The 24,979-nt window shown below is 53.2% G+C and overlaps 1 protein-coding gene across 1 annotated transcript in view; it reads right to left on the minus strand.

Moving 5' to 3' along the window:
* Positions 1–8,428: 8,428 nt before the first annotated feature.
* FOXK2 (forkhead box K2) overlaps positions 8,429–24,979 on the minus strand; it is a 43,514-nt gene continuing 26,963 nt past the window's right edge. The window contains exon 8 of the mRNA XM_032241199.1: positions 8,429–10,237. Within this exon, the coding sequence (XP_032097090.1) occupies positions 10,041–10,237 (197 nt within the window). The 3' untranslated portion in view covers positions 8,429–10,040. The remainder of the gene's footprint in view (positions 10,238–24,979) is intronic.

Raw genomic sequence — 24,979 nt, forward strand, 5'->3', positions numbered from 1 at the left:
CCCTGTCATGGGAAGTGGAGTCGTATGTATGATGCAGCCACATAGTCGTCCTGTTTTGAGAATCTGGTTGGACCACAGGCTTCAGAACAGCCTGTGGAAGGACGAGGTGGAAGCCAGGGCCACTGCGGGCCGAGCCGAGGGCTTCCCTTGCTGTGTCAGGGATGGCGCTTCTGGAGGAGGGAAGGAGGACGTGTGTCTGCAGCAGAGTGGAGAGTGACTGCTGGCAGCACCATATCCCTGCGTGTGACGTGGCCGCTGCTGTGTGCCGGGGTCCCTGCGTGTGACGTGGCCGCTGCTGTGTGCCGGGGTCTCTGCTGAGCCGGGGTCACCTTTGACTTCTCTGTGTGGGGGAGGAGGAGGTCCCGCACAGTTGTGTGATTACCGGTTTGTAACGTGGGTTTCCTCGGTGCACATGAGCGTTCTCAGAACTGATGCGCGCCGTGGGGGCGGGGCAGTCACAGGTTCTTCTGTCACAGGCCCCTTCTTTAGGAATGCGGTGAGGGCCTGCAAGGACGTGCCTCCCGTGAGGCCCTGGCACCACGGCCCCTCCCCAGGTGTGTGCTTTGTAAAGTCACCACAGAGTGGGAAGGACTCGGTGTCTCAGCGCTGGGGACTGTGGGAGCAGCAGGCTGCTTTCCAAATGGAGCTCATGGGAAGCGTGGTGCATGGGAAACAAGGCCAGGCTGCTGCCTCCCCCACGAACCTCCCGTGCCCAGGACACGGGGGTGGAGGGGCTGCAGAAGCCCCTGCCGGGTGGCTTGTTTCTCCAGCCACTGCCTCAGACGGTGCCTGCTCAGCAGCTTTCCCGTCTGATGATACAGGTGCATGGGCGTGGATGATTCCGGCTGCGTGTCTGGTCTGCCTGCCCTCCCCCACGGCCCTGGGACGTCGTCTGCTTGTGGAACCCACACCCACCCTGGGTTTGACGGTGACGCCTGTGTGAACCCCGGGCCCCTCCCCGCGACCGCCACTGTAGTCGGGTGCTGTGTTTTCTTCCTGCAACCGTTTCACGTGACTCGGCCCTCATCTCTTGTCTGTTGTGTCAGGCAATTGGTTGGTTACATGTCTGAAACTTGCACCAAAATCTTTCTCTTCCAGATGGATCAGAAAATACAGTGAAAAAACATTGCTAGTGCAGAGAAGCAAACAATTTTAAAAAATAAGCAAAAACAAAATATTCCCTATAAAATAAAGAACATATAGAAAAATATGAAGTTGTAAGCAAAATTGCCCTGTGTTTCCACGTCCAGAGAAGGTCACTCTTGGACAGCCCCACACCTGAATGTAAAATTTATTTTTACCTAAATTTTTTTTTTGGTAGAGGCGGGGTTTCTCCTCTGCCTCCTGCCTCGGCCTCCCAAAGTGCTGGGATTACGGGCCTGAGCCTCCATGCCTGGCTGCATTTTTTATTTCAGATGTATTTGTCAGTTTTTTGGTTTTTTTTGAGACAGAGTTGTGCCCTTGCTGCCCAGCTGGAGCGCAGTGGCGCATCCTGGCTCACTGCAACCTTCCCCTCCTGAGTTCAAGCGATTCTCCCGCCTCAGCCTCCCATGCGCCACCACGCCTGGCTAATTTTTGTGTTTTTAGAAGATACAGGGTTTCTCCATGTTGGTCAGGCTGTTCTCAACAACTCCCGACCTCAGGTGATCCACCCGCCTCATTCATTCTCCCAGAGTGCTGGGGTTACAGGCGTGAGCCACCGAGCCCGGCCAGCTTCTGTTAGTTGTAAAGCTGGTTTCTAATTTATGGCTAATGATGAGCATCTGCCCATCTGTAGGACTCTACGTGTATTAAAATCCTCATCTGCTAATTCCAGCGTCTGGGTCTTCTCGCAGGATGTCTTCTGATGTTCCTTTATTCGGGGTGGGGACACGCTTGCCTCCCTGTGTGTCTGGTAACTATGGGTGGCACAGGGAGCACTGCAGATGGTACGTGGTAGACACGGAGTCTGCACATCTGAGGAATGTGGGCTTTTTGTTGTAGGCAGTTACTGAGACTGAAGTCACTGCAGGGCAGGGCTGGGCAGGACGGGGGCCAGAGAAAGAAGCAAACACGCCCTTTGGGGCTGACGGTGCAGGTCTTGCCTCCAGGAATGGCTGTTGCACTTTGTGAGGTGACTTTGCTGCATCTGTTACAATGATCACACTTGCCTGTCTGTTAATGTGGGACGTCACATTGATTTGTGAATGTTCAGCCAATCTTGCTGTCCTGCAGGAAAGCCCGTGTGGTGTTACCCTTAAATACTGCTGAATTCCACTACTATTTGGGCATTTTTTTTTTGCGTGTATATTTATCTTTTTGTTTTTTAAGAGATGGGGTTTCACCATGTTAGCCAGGCTGGTCTCGAACTCCTGACCTCAGGTGATCCACCCACCTGGGCCTCCCAAAGTGCTGGGATGACAGGCGTGAGCCACCGTGCCCGGCCTGTGTGTATATTTATAAGGGATTCTGATGTGTAATTTTATTTTCTTGTAGTCTCCTTGCTGCATTATGGAATTACGGATCAGGTTAGTAATGTTGTGGTTTTGGCATTAATTTTAAAATGATTTGTCTTACGCAACATCCACCAAAATGGAGACATACAATGTGTTTTAACAAAAGCAAATGTAGCGTTGAGATTGAGGCGGCAAGTAGTGAAATGTGATTTCTTTTACAGCTCTGTTCAAGAGAAACGCCACCGTCCGCAGAGGCCGTGACTCGCCCGGCGTCTGCTCTGAGCCTCCCGCAGACACCGGCAGCGCCATCCTGAACTGTCCGTGCTGGCTGCCAGCCAGGCAGAGTCCTGTCATCGTGTAAGACGCTGCAGACGGTGAGTCTGATGCTTCCGGGGTGTGCGACTGACGGCGACTCCTTATCTCCCAGTCCCTTGTGGGCACATGGGAAAAAATGGTCAAGGAGCTGGCCAGATGCTGCAGAAGAGGGTGTCTTGCTGACTCCAGAAAACGGCCGCATTTTTCTACCTGTTTCAGTGCTTGCACAGGGCTGAACTTCACGCCGCACGTTATTTACCATCGTCGGCTTGTACTGACAGCTGCCTGTCCTTTCTTCTTTCTGTCGCCCAGGCGGGGGTGCAGGGGCGCAACCTCAGCTCACGGCACCCTCCGTCTCCTGGGCTCCAGTGATCCTCCGACCTCAGCTCCCCACGTAGCTGGGACGAAAGGCATGCGCCACCACACCCAGCCGATTTTTCTGTAGAGATGGCATCTATCCGTGTTCTCCAGGCTGGCCCGAAGCAGTCCTCCTGCCCCAGCCTCCCAAAATGTTGGGATCACAGGCGTGAGCCACCACGTGCGGCCATGCTTTCATTTGCTCTTTGTTCGGCCCTGTCTCCCAGGCTGGAGTGCCGTGGTGCAATCAAGGCTCGCTGCCGCCTCCACCCCCGGGCTCAAGTGATCCTTCTTCAGTTTCCCAAACAGCGAGGACCACAGACCTGGCTAATTTCTTCACGTTTTTTTGTTTGTTTCTTTGAGAGAGTCTCGCTTTGTCTCCCAGGCTGGAGCGCAGTGGCTCAACCTCGGCTCACTGCAACCTCCGCCTCCCGGGTTCAAGCGATTCTCGTGTACTTTTAGTAGAGATGGGGTTTCGCCATGTTGGCCAGGCTGGTCTCAAACTCCTGAGCTCAGGTGATCTGCCCGCCTCGGCCTCCCCAAGTGCTGGGATGACGGGCGTGAGCCGCCGCACTTGGCCTGTCTGTCTGATCTTTAATTTTGTTTTGGAGAAGGGGGTCTCCCTTTGTTGCCCTGCTTGGTCTCAAACTCCTGGATGGAAGGGGTCCTCCTGCCTCGCCCTCCCGAAGTGTTGGGGTTACATGTGTGAACCACCATGCCTGGCCTTACCTTCCTTTTTGATTGTTTATTGCTGGTGCATATAAATACAGTGTATTTTTATCTTGATCTTGTACACTGCAGCACGGCTGCATTCATTTGTCAGCGCTCGTAGTTTGGGTGTGTTTCTACGGAAGTTTCTATACATACTCATTCCATCTGCAAGGAGGGTCTGAGGCCTTTCTCGCCGGATCGCTCTGGATGACTTCTGTACAACGCAGACGAGCAGCAGCGGAAGGTAGGTCCTGGCGTCCTGTCCTGACCTTGAAGGAAAGGCTTCCCGTTTTTAGGTGTCGTGTTGTGTTCACTCAGCTCTGGGTCTCTGCGCTTTTCCTGCTTGGGTTTCGTTGCGCGTGTTGGATTGTAGATTCATGTCTCTATCGGATCAGGGAAGTTCGCAGTGGCGGTTTGCTCCACTGTTTCCTCTTCCTCGGCTTCGGGGAGTTCTCCCAAGGCCGGTTTTGACAGGTTGATGGTCCCGTAGGTCCCTCCTCTTGACTCTTCCCCCGCTTTTCTTTTCTGTCTGTTGCTTAGACGGGGTGATTTCATGGACCCTACCTTCCCGTCCACGGCTGCTTTCTGATGCCTCTGGTGAATTTCTTATTTTAGCTATTTTGCTTTTCAGCCCTAGCTACTGTTTAGTTTCTTGTTACAATTTCTATTTTCCGTTCTTTCAACTTTTTCATACACCATTTGTATTTCTTTCCTTTTGGGGCGGGGGAGGGACAGCGTCCTGCTCTGTTGTTCAGGCTAAATTGCGGCGGTGTGATCACGGTGAACTGAAGCCCTAACTTCCCAGGTTCGCGCAGTCTCCCACCTGAACCTTCGGAGGCGCTGGGACCCAGACACGCGCCAGCTAACTTTTTTTTGGGACAGAGTCCCACTGTGTTGCCCAGCCTGGCTATGAGCTCTGGGCTCAAGCTCTGCCCCCACTTTGGCCTCCCAAAGTGCTGACCCCGTAGGCACGAGCCACCACACCTGGCCTTCTTTAGTTCTTTGTCCCCGGTTCCCCTCAGCTCAAGCATATTTCAGACAATTGTTGTCTAGTACAATTTCCCGGCTTCTTCAAGGATGGCCTCTGTGCACATGTCCCCTGCCCCGGCCTCATGGTTTCCTGTTCCTTTGTATGTTTTTTTTTTTTTTTTTTTGAGTTAGAGTCTCACTCTTGTCAGCCAGGCTGGAGTGCAATGGTGAGGTCTCTGCTCACCGCAACCTCTGCCTCCCGGGTTCAAGCGATTCTCCTGCCTCAGCCTCCTGAGCAGCAGGGATCACAGATGCACGCCACTGCACCTGGCTAGTTTTTGTATTTTTAGTAGAGACGGGGTTTCTCCGTGTTGGCCAGGCTGGTCTCGAACTCCTGACCTCAGTGATCCACCCACCTTGGTGCTGGGATTACAGGTGTGAGCCACTGGGCCTGACCTAAAATATTTCTTAAAAAAAAAAGTTTACACACCTTGCTCCATTTTCTAGGACTCTAGTGACATACACACCAGACTGTTTGATCTTGTCCTGCAAGTCCCAGTTCATTTTTGTTTCCCGATGTTTTTCTATTTACTGAATTTTTTCATTTGTTTGGTTCAAGGGCATCTGCTGTTATTTCAGAGCATGGCTCTAGTAACTGTTCTTCGTCTGATGCTTCCAGCATCTGGGTGACGTGAGGGTTGACAGGCGGCCTTTCCCTTGAGGGTCGAGAGTTTTCTGGCTCTTTTTATGTTTATTTTGTGCCCTAGGCATTCGGCCTACCTTGAGACGAACCCGAGTCCTGTGAGATCCTCTGCAGAATGTTGAGTTGTCTTGGCAGGCAGGTAACCGGGTTATGTTCTGACTGCATGGGCCAGCCCCCTCCTGGGCTGTGGTTCTGCATGCCTGGTTTCCCGTCTGCGTTTTGCCATTCAGGTCTACACCTGGCATCACCACCCAGGGGCCGGTCTACACGGGAGTTCAGCTCACAGGGCCTCTGCTGTCTTCCCCGGCCGTTCCTGTGAGCCTTAGGGGCCCTCTAATTCCTTTGCTGTGTCCTTTGATTAGAGGCCCAGGTTTTAGCCTCTCTGCTGTTCCCATTCCTGTGACTAAGCGCAGCTTGGGGCCAAAGTGGAGCAGGGACTTCCCTCACGCTGTTTGGACCACAGGTGCCCTGGTCTCCAATTCCTGTCAGAGTGAAGGGTTCTGTTGTGGGGGGGGACTCAGTGTCTGCAGAAGGTTCCCGTGACTGTCCCTGACCGGGATGAGGGGGAAGGGGGGGGGGGGGGGGAGGGGGGGTGAGGGGGGGGGGGGGGGGAGGGGGGGGGGGGTGGGGGGGAAGGGGGAATGAGGGGAAGGGGGCATGTCTTGGACATTTTAACGTTCATCCCATGTGTGCGGTTCTGATCGACTGTCCAAGACTAGACCCAGCCAGGGACAGGACACCCCGTTGTGGGTTAGGGTCTGGCTTCGGTCTGCCGCTGCTAAGGATGACCCACGCCTGACTTTCCGTAGGACTGAGGTATTGATCCGTTTGTTGGGTCCACAGTTGCTCGTCATAACCCCTCGGAGAGACAGGGTGGTGGAGCCCACTGGGACCTGCTACAGGATGTTAATAAAAACAACAGCAATTCTGTAGCCAGACCTCAGAGGTCCCCTGAGACCCACCTTGAATTCTAAATGTTTCGTTGCTGTGGCCACAGCTCAGAAAGGGAGCAACAAAGTGCGTTTCCCAGCACGAGCGCACGCAGGTGCAGGCCTGGCAGACACGGTGTGAGCGGACGACTGCTCCGTCCTGCAGGGACAGCCTCACAGGGCGTGTGACGGACAGCTCTGCGTCAGGGGACACTCTGTCGGTGAACATGACATTTAAGGTCCATTTAGCTCCCAAAGGGGCCTCTGTGCCGCTATCCTCAGCACGATTTCTCCCTGCTACCTGGAGTGGGTCCTGAGTGTCTCACGATTCCAGACAGGCGCCGTCCACACCAGTCCCAGGAGCAGAAAGACTGGCGTTCCTGTGCGGGACTCCGAGGACCCAAGCACCCCTCCAGAAGAGCTGCTTTTTCATCTCAGGAGAAAACGTTTCTCCAGGTGCTGGGCAGTCATCTCCGTCCACAGCTTGAAGAGAAAGTGTGCAGATGAAGTAGTGACACAATCCCAAAGCAACTAAACTCTGACATCACAGATGAATCATCAAGACCCCGGCCGCCACTGCCTGTGACCACCGCCTATTCCGTGGGCACCCACTTAACGTGCTGGCCTGAGGGCGGGGCCGACGCTACCGGCCTTCAGGTGCTCAGAGGAGAGCATCAAGTTAAACAGAAAAAGTCTGTCAGGAGGAAAATGATACTCGGCATTCAATTAAAATTAATAAAAATATTTTATTGAATTTCAGGAACTTGGTACTTTTTTAAAATTTCAAACCTTTGCACACAAATCACCACTATGCCTTCCGGAATAGTGGAGTTAGGACCTGAAGATTGTCACTCATCTCCTTGCGTCACAGAGCACAGAAATCCCAAGTCCTGACACTGCCCCCTCCCCCCTTCCGGCCACGACTACCAACTACTCTGTTATTCCAGCGGAGGACAATGACGGAGCGGGCAGGAGACTGAAGGAGACCAGCTGTCCACAGGCGCCCTCCACTGCAGGGAGAGGAGGGCAGGCCACGGGCCACACGTACCGCGGGCCACACGTGAGTCCCCGTTGGTTTCTCGTTTGGTTCAGGGCAAAGCTACTGAAATTCAGTCTAGTCCCTGAGGAGCTCAGAAGTTTGGCAAAGGTCAAAGCAGAGACTTCCTGAAAACAAGACACGGAGGAACACAGTGGAGAGCTGGGAGTTCACCGCGACGCAGCTGAGGTGCCGCAGCCCCAGCACCGGGGGCTGGAGCCAGGCCTGCGGCGACAGCAGCTCAGCGACCCTTGCTGTGCTCAAGTTCCTGGGGGTTCAGAGCCCAAAGTGTAAAAACAGTGCCTCAAAGACTGGCAAGAAGACCTGGGCGTGGGAGTCTGCTAACCTAGTCTTTCTCGCCTTGATCTTAAATCCTACGTACCCATGAAAATGCCATGCGAACGTGGCAGTGAGGAGACGGGAGCGCACAGGCCCCCCATCCGCGAGAGGCACACTCAAGCCTGCGTTCCCGATGCAGAATGCTGCCTACAGCAAAAAAGAAAACTTCTTTAACATTTAGACTTGGGCATTTTCCTTACCTGTGATCCCAACAGATCCAGATCCAAACCTACAAAGTCCACGTTCCGGGATCAGAAGTCACCCGTTCCCGGACCGAGCTTACACAGGGAAAATCCACCTGACTCCACACACAGCTGCATAAAAACGTCCCCAGCAGAACATACGACGCATCCGTGTGGTGTCCAAGCCACGCTCCCACTGGGTGACCTTGCTCGAGAGCTGGTCTCCTGTCAGAGAACCCCACAGCTGTGACCAAGAGCTGGACCCTCTGTGGAGGGACCTGACCCCACACAGGACACAGCAGAATCCTAATTATCTTACAAACTGCAAACCTCTGAGTAAGACGACAAAAATATACATTCCAAGGTATCTGTAAAGTGCTTGGAAGATGCAGACGGCTGCACCAAGGGTCGCGCCCTCCACACGCTGTAGGCTGCTGCGCTCACACACACGGTCTCAGTCACGTGATGCTTTATTTCTGAAACGGCCGAGTTATAATCCAGCTAGTGTGCAGTGACTTCATTCAACGTGCGTCACAGCCCCATGCTGAGGGCCACACACAATTCACCCAACAGATTCATCATATTTGGTCTTTATGTAAATAATAGCTTTTAAATTGCCTAAATATACCATTCTGAGCCATTTCATCCCACCAGGAAAATACGGTTTTCCTCTCTAAAAAAAATTAAATACCAAAATAACTACATTTAAATAAATAATGTTACGATGATGACAATAAAAATCTCGCACCAGGCTGCCGCCCTTGCTCCAAGCGCACCGCTTGGCCCTCGGCCGGCACGGCACCCTCGCTCACTCGGGAAAGGGGAGCCGGGCGAGGGGCGCGGGGCCTCCCACTCCTTCCCTCACCCCCTCCTCTCTCTCCGTCTTCTGTAGGAGTCAGCCTCAGGACTGGCTTCAGTTCTGAAAGGTCAGGACGTTTTCTGCCGAAAATCAGGAAATGCCCAGACGTCCCCTGCAGGGCGCGCTCGGCCGCTGCTCCGCCGTGGATGGGCTGGAGGGCGCCTAGAGCTGGGAGGACACCCAAAATACAAACATACCACGAGAGACCTGGGATCTGAGTTTCAAAAGGGCCTGTGATAAAAGACTGAATCTTTTTTTTCAAATGAAGTAATGGTTCTGTCGTTTTAAACATACACAATACTCAGGAGACTTGTTTTACTTAGAGTGGAAAATTTTGCCAGGGACAAAGTCAACACAAAGAAACAACAAAAAATGGCCAAAAGGGAACAGTTAAGTGCAGCTCGGCGAGTCCCGGCAGCTCCTTCCCAGCACCAGCTTGTCCCTGGGCTCTCAGGGTTCCACGTGGCCACAGCGTCCGTCCACCTGTCCACGGGAGCCACATGCTGAAACGGAGGTGGATGAAATTCATCAGGCAGCTGCTGTAACATGGAAACGCGCAGCTGCCACAGAGTAGCTTCATCTGAACTTTAACAAGACAGACAAAAGGAAATCATTCCATAGGCTGAAAACAAAAAGCTACGTTGTGTCATTTCCCCAAATGAAATCCACTGAAAGGTCCTGTGTGATTCCAGAAGTCTGAGTAGAAATGGAGTGATGTGAAATGCCCAAGACCCCATGATCCTGTAAAGAAAGTACACCTCAAAATACTCTAACTCCACATGTGAGCAACAGAACACCACCTGGTCCCTACTGCCTGGTGGGTCCTGTGAGGGCGGTGGGGAGGGCTCCCCCCACATCCCGAGGACCTAGGACTGACTGCGCCGTCCCCACATGCGATGCCTGGTCCTCCTGGGAGGACCGAGAGTTTCACTCGTAGGTAAAAGATGAGCCTAAAGGCAACGGCCCAGCAGGTGCTCAGTGGGGGAGACACTGTCTCCAAAATCAGGTTTTGTTGTGTGTGGTTTTTGTTCAAGTGTGACTTCTGTCTTTAAATTAAGGAGTTTTAAGGCCACCTGGGTTTTGTGTTTTCAGTGCTGAGAGGTGAAGTCCAACCACAGGGCCCTGCACCCACCGAGAGCTGGCGGGAGGCGATGTCTCCTTTTGGCACCACAAAGTCGATACTGTTGAAGAAAAGCTCCCGGTCACTAGTTCTGGACACCCTTTTCCCTTACGGCTGCCGGTGGCGTGTCCACACTCAGGGCAATGACAATGCTCTCGCCGTCTTCGGTCTTGATCCGCTTCAGCTCCGGCTGCTCCGGCTGGTCGCCGTTCTGGCGCTTTGTGGGCAGGGAGGCTGATGCAGACGCATGCGTCGCTAACATGTGCAAAGGACTCGCCACTGCTGAAAAGACACAAGGAGTCAGAACCCCAGGCTCTCAGATGAACCCTCGCCCTCTGGAGTGCTGAGGGCTCCCACAAGACCCCCGGGACTGGCCCATGGTGGCCAAGGGCACAGGAGCCTGAGCTGAGCCCTTGGGCCCCCCCCCCCCAAGAAAACTGCAGAAAGTTCACTGCCTGATTAGCGGACGTTTTTATTAACAGCTGGGATCATCTTTACGGCCCTGTCAACAGGCTATTTTGATGTCACTGCTGGGGGAGAAGGGCTGAGTCCCGTAATGGTTGGGGCAGGAGATGGCTCTGCCGGCTTCGCCAAGGACTGGCTGCTGCTGTTCTCCCCACCCTTGCCCCCCACCCACAGGAGATGCTCCCGGGCCATCCCCACACAGAAGGGAGCCGGGAGCCACCTGTTCCTCAGGAGAGAAGCACCGCCGTTTCTCACGGCCACTGCTCACCTGTGCCCTGGGTCAGTCCACAGAGGTGTGTGGGGCAGAACAGAGACTGCTTGGCTGCTCACGGCTGACCAGGCTTAGTAATTCCAAAGGCAAAGCTTCCAAACGATGGCTGATGTTATGTACCAGCTTAGCTGACCTACAGGGCCCGATTTTGGTCAACCATTACTCCGGATGCTTCTGCATAGTTACTTCTTTAGATGAGACTAACATTTAAATCAGTCAGCTCTGAGTAAATCAGTTGACCGTCAAGACTGGGTGGGCCCCATCCAATCAGGTGAGGGACTGAGAGAAAAGACGGGGTCCTCTGAGGGGAAGAACCCTGCCCCCCGACGGCCTCTGGACTCTTCAGACCTCCAACACTGACTCTTCCCTGGGGTTCAGGCCACCCTGCAGATGCCAAGCTGGACAGGCCCCTCAAGAGAGTGAGCAGATGCCATAAAACCTCTTTCCACGCCACCCCCTTGGCTCTGCTTCTGACATCCTCACCCACCAGGTGCCAACGGGACCTGGCACCTCCAGCTTCCAGCACAGGTCAGTCCTCCTTGTGGCGGCCGCATTTCTGGAAGACGCCGTCACCCCCACTTCTCAGTGGGCCCCATGATGCTCTGAGAAGCAGGGGCAGGCCTCCAGCTGCACACACACCGTCCATTGCACTTCTCTAACCTCAAGCCAACTCAGAGCACCCAGGGAGGGAGCACACACACACTCCCGGGGGGCCCCAACCCAGCTGGACAGCAACCCCTTCCCGCTGTCCCAGGAGCCTCACAACAGACAAGCCTACAGCGCAGCACCTGAACGCAACCACAAACGCAGAACACACGGCGCACTCCGCCCTGGTGTCCGAAGGTGCGGGAGGGGCACTTGCCCATCCCGTCCATCAAGGGTCAGCCCTCTCAGACCACAGGCACTGGTGTGACACACACACCTCCCGCTCACAGTCCCCTCCGTGGACGCTGCCTGGTCAGGCTGAGAGCTCCACTCTCAGCCCGAGGCGTGGTCAGCCGCAGCTATGTGGGTTGGGCACACGCACGCCCCGTAGTTGGGGCAGCCACGAAGAACGGCAGTCAACACTGGGATCCCAAGAGACTCAAGCAGTGAACAGGGACCCAGAGGCATTGGGATCAGACCCCCGTTTGGGAATTCACAGCATGGCCCTGAGGCCACAGAGGGGGATTCCCTGGAAGATGTCAAACCCCTGTCTACAGTGTGGACATCTGACTTTATTGGGTTCCCTTTTCCTTTACATCCCTGAGCAACAGAAACAGCAGAAGACGAATTTACACACAAAAGATGAACAAGAGATCACGCCTGTAATCCCAGCACTTTGAGCGCCTGGGGTGGATGACCTGAGGTTAGAAGTTTGAGACTAGTCTGGCCAACATGGTGAAACCCTGCCTCTATTAAAAATACAAAAACATTAGCTGGGTGTGGTGGTGGGGGCCTGTCATCCCAGCTACTCGGGAGGCTGAGGCAGGAGAACCACTTTAACCTGGGAGGCAGAGGTTGCAGTGAGCGGGGATCGTGCCACTGCACTCCAGCCTAGGCGAAACTCCATCTCAAAAAAAAAAGGATGAACAAGAAGCTGCTCAGCTTCCAGAAAGCACAGCTGCCCCAAAGTAGGAAGCTGGTCTGAGGAAGAGGCTTGGAGCCCAACGACAGGGCAGGGGAGGCATGGGACACCGCTGAGCCCACCCATGTGACCCAGAGGACCTCTGCTGGCTCAGCACTCTCTCAAGGAGACCCCCACATACCCTGACGTCGGCTTCCTGGCACCTGCAGCAGGATGGCCCCACAAACAGAGGCGCACATGCACCCAGACACCAGTGCTCAGTCAATGTCTGACAAGCACCAGTACTCCGAAAGAGACAAGGTCACTGCAGTGGTGTCAGCCTTTGTCCCTTCAAAACGTGTGCTGAAACTCAATTGCCAACACGGCCTAATTCAGAGGGGGCATCTTCAGAAGGTGACTCGACACGGAAGCTTTGCCCTCTCGAGTAACTCAATGCTGTCACTGAGGACAGGTTCATGATTCCAGGAGTGAGTTCATTATAAACGGGTGACTACGCCTCCAGCCCCCCACACGTAAGCACACAGGAAGAAGGCCCTCGCCAGCCTCCAGAACTGTGAGCTGATCCATTTCTGTCCACGAAAAATTACTCTCAGGTGTTCTGTTATGGCTGTGCAACAAGACTGAGCCACCTAAAGAAGAGCCTCACCCTCACCAGGACTCGAGTGAACCCGGAGAATACACAGTGACGCAGGCCGGGCACAGTGGCTCACGCCTGCTACCCCAAGGGAGGCCAAGGCAGGCGGATCACTTGAGGCTAGGAGGTTGAGACCAGTCTGGACAGCACAGCAAGACCCTGTTCTCTATAAAAAAATAATTTTTAAAAAGACATAATACTAGAAATTGTAGCTTGACTGGAGGAATACGTTTGGTGTCGTAGAGCACGGAGGTGACGATTCAACAGCAATACACACTTTCAAACAGCCCGCAGAACACTGAAGGTTCCCAACACTTAGAAACGGTGACCGTCTGAGATGGTGGATGTGCCAATCACCACGAGTTACACGTGTCGCCACATCACTACGCGCCCACACACAGGCAGAGTTATTCTGTGCTAATTACAGAACGGCAGTGAGAGGCGGGCGCGGTGGCTCACACCTGTCATCCCAGCACCTGGGAAGCCGGTGATCACCTGAGGTCAGGAGTTCAAGACCAGCCTGGCCAACATGGTAAAACCCTGTCTCTACTAAAAATGCAAAAATTAGCTGGGCGTGGTGGCACATACCTATAGTCCCAGCTACTCAGGAGGCCGAGGCAGGAGAACTGCCTGAATCAATCCAGGAGGCAGAGGTTGCAGTGAGCCAAGGTCATGCCACTGCATTCCAGCCTAGGCGACAAAAGCAAAACCCCATCTCAATTAAAAAAAAAAACAACTGTGACACTGAAGTGCTCCATCCATCCAGCCCTGCCCCCAGAGCCTCTGTCGCTAGGTACCCACCACGGGGGCCCACACAGACACCCGTCACACAGCAGCAAGGCTGTGCTAAGAGACCCAGCCCTGAAAAGGGGAGAAGAGGTCTCAGCAGAGGCGCTGAGGGAGGTGGAGAACGCTGACAAGTCCATAGGCCGCAGGGCCTTGGAGGCGCCGGAGCTGGCGATGGTGAGGGAGGGCAGTCCCTGGGGGAACAGGACCAAAACTGACCCCTCTGCTCCTGGAGAGATGCTCCTAACGAGGCCCACACATGCTCTCTTGGGAAGGCACCGAGCTCGGCTACTGGTCATCTAAAACAGCTCAACAAGCCGTCCATCCAGCAAGCACTGAAAACTGCTTTGCAGTGAGGACCACACGGTGCCAGGAAGGACCTCCTGGACAAGGAACGTGACGTCTGAGCCCACGTGGGCTGCATGAACACACGTGTGGCACAGGGGGTCACAGCTAGTGCATGGGCCTGCAGTGACCCTGCCCCTGAGCAAGTGAGGTGGCACAGCGGTCCTCGCCCAGCCCCTGACATCTCCGTATTACCTGTCACAAGGAAAGGACAACGTGTGTTCTATGAGAGCTTTGAGCGCAGGGAGCTCACACCACGCCTGACAACTCCAGGGACTTTAATTGTTATGCAAGCCCAGGAGGACTGCAGGAATCTCCTACCACAAAATGGAACCTGAAGTGAGTGAGGGGGGAGGGTGGTCACTGGAATAAAACAAACATGAAATCAAGGAGTCGGCAGAGATCAGCAAGAGCGGCCCCGCTCGCTCTGCAGCCCGCTCTGCGGCTCGCTCTGGGTTCAACACCGTCCCAGGTAAGGCACCAGAAGGCTTGGGGAGGAATTCTAACGTTCACGTGGAAACACCACGGACCTAGACTGGCTGAAGCGATTTTTAACAGGAACCAAGTTGGAGGACTAACACCTCCTGTGTGGAGACTTGATGAAGCTCAGGCCCTGCCACACAGACTGAGCACAGGAAGTGCACCTGCCCGGAAACAGCCCCCACATGTGCCCGGTCCAGGGGGGCAGGAGGATCACTTGAGCCCAGGAGTTTGAGACCAGCATGAGCAATACGGTGAGACCCCATCTGTACAAAAGAAAAATATTAGCTGGGCATGGCTGAACACGCCTCTAGTCCTGGCTACTCAGGAGGCTGTGGCGGGAGAATTGCTTGACACCCGGAGTTCAGGATTGCAGTGAGCTGTGATCACACCACCGCACTCCAGCCTGGAGTGTAGTGACCCTTTCTCAAAAACCAAAAAACACAAGCAGCACAACCTGAAAAACGGGCAAGACAGGCCACCGACGCTGTGACATCTCCGTATTACCTGTCACAAGGAAAGGACAACCTGATGTTCCCAAATCTGTTTATGGATTTGTACAAAGTCTTAGAGAAACAGGCAAATTACCCCGGCCTCATGGCTGCTGCATCCACGCTACCCCGGTGGTTAGAACTCACCTGTCCATAAAATGCAGTCAAAGACGACAGGTGCTTTCCTTTCTGTTCCTCCATTTACATATTTTACTGTCTCCCAGGCTGGAGTGCAGTGGCGTGACCTCCTGGGCTCAAGTGACGCTCCCTGCCTCAGCCTCTCAGTGGCTGGGACCACAGGTGCCACCACCACACCCAACTAATCTTTTGTGATTTTGTAAACACCATGTTCCCCAGGCTGGTCCTGAACTCCTGGGCACAAGCAATCCACCCACCCTGGTCTCCCAAAGTGCTGGGATTACGGGCGTGATCCACCACACCCAGCTGTTTCCACTCCTTTAGGGGAAGAACTAGGTTCCTCTGCAAGTCTATCTAGAGACGTTCAGGATTTGTGGCAAAGCAGTCAGTGGGCCCAGCGCCACCCACTCTGCTCTCCAGACCTCACAAGGGGACGTTCCCCACCTGAGGTCCTCACTGATTTGGGAGGTGGCTTTCACAAAGAAGGTCCTGGAAACGCATTCATTTCTTGGCTTCCATGCACACGAATCCTCCCCACATGAATTCCAGTGTCTTCAAACTCGACTGTCTGGAGCGTTTCTCATCAGAAACTCTTAACCCACAGGCAGCCTGTGTCATCACCCTGGACAGCATCGCAGTTGTGGGCTGCGTGGGTGCTACGGGCAGGGATCCCCTCCGAGAGCTACAGGAAGCATCAGAAAACCCGACACTGTGGGCAGACACTGCAGCAGCTCAGACACGAGGGCAGCTGCTGCCACCGCTGTTAGTGATGGTCAGCTCCCACGCTACTCAGGCCCCAAGCCGAGGCCTCGCGCCTTCGCATGCACGTCCCGATTCCGCTGCTCTGGGGCTGTTGACCTGCAGCAGCAGCAGCAGCAGCTGCTCTTAGCCTGGAGAGGCTTTGATGCTTGGTGTGAAAGACGTCCAGGGACCCTCAGGCATCAGGGCCATTTTACATCCTCACAACTGTGCAACCAGCCAGGGTTGGCCACATCATCAAATCCTCACCTCAATTCTGGGAGCCAGATCCCCACTGAGGCATGCGTGTGCACCTGGCGGTCACACGGGACCCTCAGCCTCAGCCCGGCTTCCCCGCGTCCTGCTCCGTGCTGACGCACTGCTCCCTCCATAAGGACCCTCGTGGGGGACACGGATGGCAAATTCTCTGTGGGGCAGGGATCTAGAAGGCACTGAAGGCCCGCATCGTCCCAGGCACGTGGCTACAGCCATCTGGTCAGCTGTCCCCAGCAAAGCACGCAGGGACCAGGACTGGGCGCCGGGCGGCTCAGTGCTCCACCCACCTTCCCCTGGGCTTTCCTTCCTTCTCTTTACTTCCCTTCCTCCTTCCTTCCAGAAACTGCTGCATACCCTTTGAGATTAAGAGCCTGTGCCTGGCACGGGGAGACTGTCACAGGGTCTGCCTCCGCCAGCATGAACTGGGACATCTCGCCCTCACGGTGAAGTGTGCGCCCTCATGCCCGGGGCCACAGCTGAGATGGAGAGAACCTGGCCAGCTTGAGGAGATGCCCCAGGGAATGCTGGAGTCCACAAATGATATTTGGGGACCACGTAACTGTTACACGATGAAGACAGAGTGAGGCAGGAGGGGCAAACAATCAAAGCACATAAAAATGTTAACGAAAGAACTGAAAGGCAGGGCCTGAGAACGTCCCAGGGTGACGCGGCAGAAGGGCCCCAGCAGGTGGGTCGGTCAGGCCTGGCCAGACAGGCAGGGCCTGTGAAGGACCTCGCCAGGTCCCTCCGCTGTGTGAGGCTTGAGCTGTGGCGACATCTCCCGCTAACAGTGGTCTGGGAACCCTTAAGGTGACACACATGTGAACCCCACGAAGGACCGGGCCAGTGAGGAGGCTGGAGGGTCAGTGTGTGAACCAAGAGATGCTCCAGGCCACACTAAGTAGGCACGGCCCTGGCCAAACACAGCTCAGCCCCAAACTCCCAAATCAACAGACAGCACTGGTCGGGCACTTTGGGAGGCCGAGGCTGTGGGATCACAGGAGTCCAGGAGTTTGAAGCCAGCCTGGCCAACACAGTGAGACCCCATCTCTACAAAACATACAAGAAATTAGCTGGGTGTGGTGGTGCACACCTGCCGGGCCAGCTACTCAGGAGGCTGAGGTGGGAGGACAGCTTGGCCTCGGCAGGCCAAGGCTGCAGTGAGTGGGTAACTCGGCACTGCACTCCAGCCTGTGTGACAGAGCAAGACAGTTATCTCAAAACAACAACAGTAGAGGAAGTCAGTCCAGCGCGGTGGCTCACGCCTGTAATCCCAGCACTTTGGGAGGCTGAGGAGGGCGGATCACCTGAGGCTGGGAGTTTGAGACCAGTGTGACCAACATGGAGAAACCATCTCTACCAAAAATACAAAACTTGGCTGGGAGCAGGGGCGCATGCCTACAATCCCAGCTACTCAGGAGGCTGAGGCAGGGGAACTGCTTGAACCTGGGACGCGGAGGTTGCAGTGAGCTGAGATGGGGCCATCGCACTCCAGCCTGGGTGACAAGAGTGAAAATCCACCTCAAAGAAAAAAAAAACAATGAAGTCATTTATGAAAACACAACCTAATTGTGCCAGGAAAGCAGAACAGCCACCTGCAGCCCAGAGACAGGGGGTGAGCCTGGAAACGCGTGGACGGCGGCACCCGCAGCCCTGAAGGCAGGGGTCTCCCAATGCAAGCTCCGAGGGTGCCGGTCCACAGCACGTGTGATGGGAGGAAGTCAATCTGGATGAGCCTGGGGCACCTAAACTCTTCCCACATCTCACTGCCAGGGAGGCTTGGGAGCGCTTCCAGAAAATACCAGGCTTTCCTTTCCGTAAACTCAGACAGAGGAGGCCTCAAGCCCTCCCCATACTCTGGAACAAGCTTGGAGCAGTTCCTGGGCGCCAGGCACATTCTGTGGCTTCTCTTCCTGTTAGTAAGAGGGCTAGTACCAGGCCTCCTCCAGGGGGCGGCCAGCATGATGCACGCAGCTCTGCACAGGGTTTGGGGCCCCTGGAACAGAGCAGGGGAACACAGGAGCACTGGCAGGTGGGCAGGGTGGACAACGGGGTCAACGGGACCAGAGGCTGCCCTGGTGAACCTGACAGGCCTGGGATGGACACGCCTGTGTTTGAATGAGACCTCTGTGGAGACCCCTCTGGAAGCAGAAATGAGGGCTGGAGCCATCACCACAGTCACCTTCCAGGAAGACGCTGGCAGCTCATGCCCTGCACCCACCCATGGAACTCACCTGTCACCGACCAAGCTACCCGCTGTCCTGCCAGGTCAGGGCTATAGGGCACAGCCAGAACACCCCGACCCTCACCCTCAGCCCCACCTCCCATCCATCAGCACCGTCTTCACAACACAGGCAGAGAGGCCAAGCCCTGAGCCCCGGGTCCCACAGCAGCTGGAGGCAGAGGCAGAACCAGCCCCGGCTGTCCTTGGGGCCTGGGTGAGGACAGAACCCCTTGGGGCAGGAGGCTGGCCTTGGCCTCGCTGCCCGTGCTGCTGACCCCTGACGCCCCTGGGGGAGTCTCAGGCAGCCTGTGCAGTCCCTCCCTGAACACCAGATGCTGGCAGCAAAGAGACATGGATGGAACATGCCTCCGCCTCGTCCAAAAGCAACCCTGCACTCGAGTCCTGGAAGAGGCTGGGGGACACAAGCATGACAGCACGCAGACCCTCCCAGCACTTCCACAGGGCACCCAGAAGCCCCAGTAACTGCACCACATTCCCGTGTAACCCTTTTACCTCTGCATACCTGGCAGGAACATGGACACCTGTGGTCAGGGTAATGCCTTCCAGTGGGATCCCCGAATGGATGAGGTCCTCCAACGCAGCCCAGGCTGAAGGGGGCGGGGACTCACCCTGGGTCAGGAGGGGACCGAGGCTGAAGTGCCAGTCTATCCCTCAGCTGAAAGGGGGTGGGGACTTACTTCTGGTCAGGAGGGGACCGAGGCTGAAGTGCCAGTCTATCCCTCAGGGTCAGAAGGCTGGATGACCTTTCTTCCTTCCCTTCCCCTGCTAAGATGGGGCCCAGGGAGGCAGATCTTCAGCCAGGGGTTGCTGTGCCTGGGGCCACAGAGCTCCGGGGCAAAGCGGAACAGAACACGCGTGGCCAGACATGCCGGCTTTCGGGGAGCAGCCCCAGATGTGGCCCAGGAAGAGGCTCCACTGAGGTGGGGTCAGCGACGCGCCTCAGCGCAGGACCCTTCAAAGCGCTGCTGTGACCTGGGCGGCCACACCCTTTCAGGACCCATGGGCTCCTGCCGACATCCTCAGCCACAGCAGCACAAGGCACCACGGGAGAAGCTTGGTCAAGGTGGGTGCTCAGAACACAGACCCTAGGGGTGTAGACAACTGAAGTGAAACAGGGAGGTGTGTGCCAGAGGGAACAGAGGACAGCACGGTGCAAGACGTGAGTTCCGAAGCTGAACAGAAGCCTCCAAACGGGCCCTGCGGGCGGTGGGACCGCCTGCTAGACGACCATCACAACACGAGCTGTGAGCACCTCTGATGACACTCTAACCACAGGCTTGGCATGGAAAATTAGGCCACATCCACATAATTCTTCAGTAAAAATATTAAATTTACCTTGGGGTCATGTTGAAAGTAAGTATCTAGAAAGAAAACCAGTTTGTAGAAGTACTGAGAAAACAGAATGAGTAAGATTGGTAGAAATACAAATCAAGGCTGTGATCTCAAATGCACTTAGAAGTCCCAAAAATGTGATTTACAGGAGGAAAAGAGTCTGCAGAGTTTGTCTTTATTGATTTCTTTTCTTTTGAGATGGGGTCTCACTCTGTCACCCACGCTGGGGTGCAATGGCGCGATCTCAGCGCAGTACAACTTTCGCATCCCGGGCTCCGACCTCGACCTTCCTAGGAGCTGGCATTTCAGACATGTGCCACCAAGCCCAGCTAAATTTTTGTACATGGTCTCACCATGTTTGCCAGGCTGGTCTTCAACTTCTGAGCTCAAGTGATCTGCCCACCTCGGCCTCCCAAAATGCTGGGATGACAGGCGTGAGCCACCGCACCTGGCCCTTTGCTGTTTTTCTGGAGGACGGGTTCCTGCTGTGCCCAGGGTGGCCTCGAACTCCTGGCTCAGGCAATCCTCCCATCCCAGCCTCCCGAAGTGCTGGGATCACAGGTTTGAGCAACCACGCCTGACTCAGTCCTTTCAGTCCATATGGCACACTTAAACTAATTAGGGGAGAAAAGGTTTCTCAATCTTAAAGCGCAAGATTATCATCAATATTGGATAAGAAGTCACGAGACTGAGTAAGTAACCAGAAACTTCATAGACGGTTTCATAGGGCAGGTCTATCAAACATTTAAACAACTGACAGGCAAAGTGGCTGATGCCTATAATCCTGGCATTTAGGGAGGGCAAGACGGGAGGATTGCTTAAGCCTCAGAGTTCGGAATCAGCTTTGGCTAATACAGTAACACTTGTCCCTACCAAAAAAAAAAAAAAAAAGGGCCGGGCATGGTGGCACATGCTTGTGGTCCCAGCTACTCTGGAAGCGGAAGTGGGAGGGGATCACTTGAGCCCAGGAGGTTGAGGCTGCAGTGAACCAAGATCCTGCCACTGAACTTCAGCCTGGACCGCAAGCAGGACACTCTATATTAAACACATAAGAAACAAAAGGAAAAGTATATAAACTGGACTTTATAAAAATTTTAAAAGGAGGGTATCAAGGAAGTGAAAAGACAACCTACAGAATAGGAGGAAATATCTGCAAATGATATAGGCATGCCTCATTTATTGTACGTCACAGATAATTGCCTTTTTTTATTAAGGTTTGTGGCAATGAAGCAAGCCTACCGGCACCGTTCCGCCAACAGACGTAGTGTCACTCCACGTCTCTGTCACACCTTGGGAATTCTCACAGTATTTCAGACTTCTTTATTATCTTATCTGTTATAGTGACGTATGACCAGTGACATCTGCTGTGGTCTTGAGTGTCCCTGTTTTGGGGCACCGTGAACTGGTCAACAGTGTGTGTTCTAACTTCTCTCTAGGAGAGACAGAGTCGTAGAGAAAACGATGTTGAAGTTAAGCTAACAGCCTATAATGACCTCTAAGTGTTCAAATGAAAGGAGGTCTCATGTCCCTCTTTCCAACCCAAAAGCTAGAAATGATTAAGCTCTCTGAGGAGAGCATGTTGAAGGCTGAGCTAGGCCAACAGATCAGCCTCTCGTGGTTGTTAGCCCTAAGTTGTGAATGCAAAGGAAACGTTCTTGAAGAAAATTAAAACTGCTCCTCTAGGGAACGCACGAATGGCAGGAAAGCAAAACAGCCCAACTGCTGATGGGCAGGAAGTCTGGTGGTCTGGACAGATCAGACCACCCACGACATTCCCTTAGCCAAAGCCCAGTCCGGAGCAAGGCCCCAACTCTTCACTCTGTGAAGGCTGAGAGGCGAGGAGGCTGCTGGGATCACAGGTGGAACCACACACAGCGGGGCCTGGGCTGGGGCCGTCTCCTCTCTTTGCTGTTTCCTTTGCTGCACAAAAGCGTTTCTACTTGCTGTGAGCCGACTTGTCCAGTTCTGCTTTGGTGGCCCGTGCCTGTGGGTATTAATGAAGAAATCTTTGCCCAAAACAATGTCCTGGAGAGTTTTCCCCACGTCTTCTTTTAGTAGTTTCATACTTTGGGGTTTTAGACTTAAGTCTTTAATCCATTTTGATTTTGGTATACGGCAAGAGTTAAGGGTCTAGTTTCATTCTTCGGCATACGGATATCCACTTTTCCCAGCACCATTTACTGAAAAGATTGTCTTTTCCCCAATGTGTGTCTTGGCACCGCTGTTGAAAATGAGTTAACTGTAGATGTGAGGATTAACTTCTGGGTTCTCTCATCTATTCCATTTGTCTATACGCCTGTTTCTATGGTAGTACCATGCTGTTTTAGTTACTATAGCTCTATAATACAATTTGCTATCAGGTAATGTGATCCTTCCAGTTTTGTTCTTTTTGCTCAGGATGGTTTTGGCCATTCTGGGTCTTTTGTGGTTCCATGTAAATTTTAGGATTATCTTACCTATTTCCATGAAGAATGTCACTGCTACTTTGACAGAGATTGCACTGAGTCTGTAGATTACTTTGAGTAGCATGGACATTAACAATATCCAGTCTTCTAATCTGTGAACATGGAATAGTTTTCCATTTTTTGGTGTCCTCTTCCGTTTCTTATTTTCTAGTTTTCACTATAGAGATCTTTCATTTCTTTGGTTAAGTTTACTCCTAGGTATTTAATTTTTTTGTAGGTATTGTAAATGAGATTACTTTCTTAATTTCTTTTTCAGATTGTTCATGGTTTGTATACATAAATGCTACTGATTTCTGTATGTTAATTTTGTATTGGGCAAGTTTACTGAATTCATCAATTTAATAGTTTTTTGGTGAGTCTTTAAGTTTTTCTAAACATAAGGTCATATCATCTGCAAACAAGGATATTCTGACTTCTTCCTTTCCTTTGGATGCCCTTTCTCTCATCTGACTGCTCTAGCTAGGACTTCCAGTACTATGTTAAATAACAGTGGTGAAAGCAGGTATCCTTGTCTTGTTCAAGATCTTACAAGAAAGGCTTTCAGGTTTTCCACACTCACTATGATACCAGCTGTCGGTCCGTTTTATGTGGCTCCTCCTGCATACGTTCCCTCCACTGCGTTGAGGTTTGTAGGGAGTGGGGTTATGATGAAGGGAAATAGAATGTTTTTTGTTATTTTCTTGAGACAGAGTCTTACTCTGACGCCAGGCTGGAGTGCAGTGGCGCAGTCCTGGCTCACTTCAACCTCTGCCTCCTGGGTTCAAGTGATTCTTCTGCTTCAGCCTCCGAGTATCTGGCACTACAGGTGCGTGTCACCACGACTGGCTAATTTTTTTTTTTTTTTTTAGTAAAGACAAGGTTGCACCGTGTTAGCCAGGATGGTCTTGATCTCCTGACCTTGTGATCCACCCTCAGCCTCCCTTAATGCTGGGATTACCGGCATCATTTTGCCAACAGCATGTATTGTAATTTCACGTCTCTGTCCCATATTGGTAATTCTCACAATATTTCAAACCTTTGTATTATTGTACCTGTTACAGTGATGTATGATCAGTGACCTCTGATCTGGTCTTGAGTGTCATACTTGTGAGCCACCGCACTCAGGCGGGATATCGAATTTTATCGGAAGCTTTCTCACCATCAGTTGAAATGATCATTATGATTTGTGTCCTTCATTTTGTTGATATATCGTGTATACGGAACCATCCTTGAATCCCTGAGACAAATCTCACTTGGTCATGATAAATTTTCTTTTTGCAGCTGGGCATGGTGGCTCACACCTGTAATCCCAGCACTTTGGGGGTCTGAGGTGGGCAGATCACCAGAGGTTGGGAGTTTGAGACCAGCCTGGCCAACATGGAGAAACCCCATCTCTGCTAAAAATACAAAAATAGCCGGTAGTGATGGCACATGTCTATAATCCCAGCTACTCAGGAGGCTGAGGCAGGAGAATCGCTTGAACCCGGGAGGCAGAGGTTGCAGTGAGCCAAGATGGTGCCATTGCACTCCAGCCTGGGTGATAAGAGCAAAACTCCATCTAATTAAGGAAAAAAAAAAAAAGAATTCTTTTTAATGTGTTAAATTCAGTTTGTTCATTTTTGTTTAAGGCACAGGGTCTTGCTCTGTTGCCCAGGCTATAGTGCAGTCGTGTGATGCCATGCCAGCGTGGAGGTGACGGAACCACTCCCTCGGCCACCCTAGCTGGTGTCTCGCTAGGGTGTATGCACCCCAAGTCCGCTGGCTCTGAGCCCAGTACAGCATCAGGACAGCCCAGGAACTGTAGTCCTTGAGGCCTAGACTGCCTTTCAGGCTTACTTAGGTCTCCAGAGCAATTTCGCCCGCACATGGGGCTAGGGCTGCTCTAAGTGCTGCCTCCAGGGGCACCAGCTGAGTTTTGCCCCGAGTTGCTTTCTGCTTTAACAGGGCAGCGCCGAGTTTCAATGCAATGTCCCACAATCACTGCGCTCTCCCTGCCTCAAGTGCACAGATTCTTCCTTCACACCATGAGGCCACTGCCAGGGGATGAGGGACAGGGGGTGTGGTTGAATCAAGACTGCATTTCCTACCTTCAGTACCTCTTTCCTCAACGGGATACTAACCAGGTACTGTCGTCACTCACCTAATTTTTGGCTCTTATGAAGGTGCTTCTTTCCTTCTGATATAAGGTCTCACTCTGTTACTCAGGTTGGAGTTCAGTGGCATGACCATAACTCACTGTAGCCTCTACTTCCTGAGCTCAGGTGGTCCTCACACCTCAGCCTCCTGAGTAGCTGGCTGGGACTACAGGCACATACATGCCTGGCTAATTTTTGTACTGTTTTGCAGAGACAGGTTTTCGTTACCCTGCACAGGCTGGGAAGGTGCTTTTGCGTGTGGCTAGCTGTTTGCTTTGGTGTTCTCTTAGGGGCATCCTTGCTGGAGGACTCCATTCAGCCATCTCGCTGCACCCACTTCTTAAAATTTATTTTCAAATAGAGACAGGGTCTTGCTATAATACCTCCGGCTGGCCTCAAGCAATCCTCCTGCCTCAGCCTCCCAAAGTGCTGGATTCCAGGCCTGAGCCCCATACCTGGCCTGTGTTTTTAGGCATAATGCTACTGCATACTTAATAAACAATACAGTATAAACGTAACTGCTTAAAATAGCAGGAAACCAAACATGTCATGTGACTAGCAGCTCTACTGCAATATTCATTTTACTGCAGTGGCCTGGAACCAACCCTCCAGCATCACTGAGGTACACCTACCTGCCTGGAAAGGGCCTGAAATCTCTACACATACATAAAGAACTA

This window comes from Sapajus apella, unplaced genomic scaffold, assembly GCF_009761245.1.
Source record: "Sapajus apella isolate SASKATOON/1434 unplaced genomic scaffold, GSC_monkey_1.0 scaffold48, whole genome shotgun sequence".
Taxonomy (NCBI): Eukaryota; Metazoa; Chordata; class Mammalia; order Primates; family Cebidae; genus Sapajus; species Sapajus apella.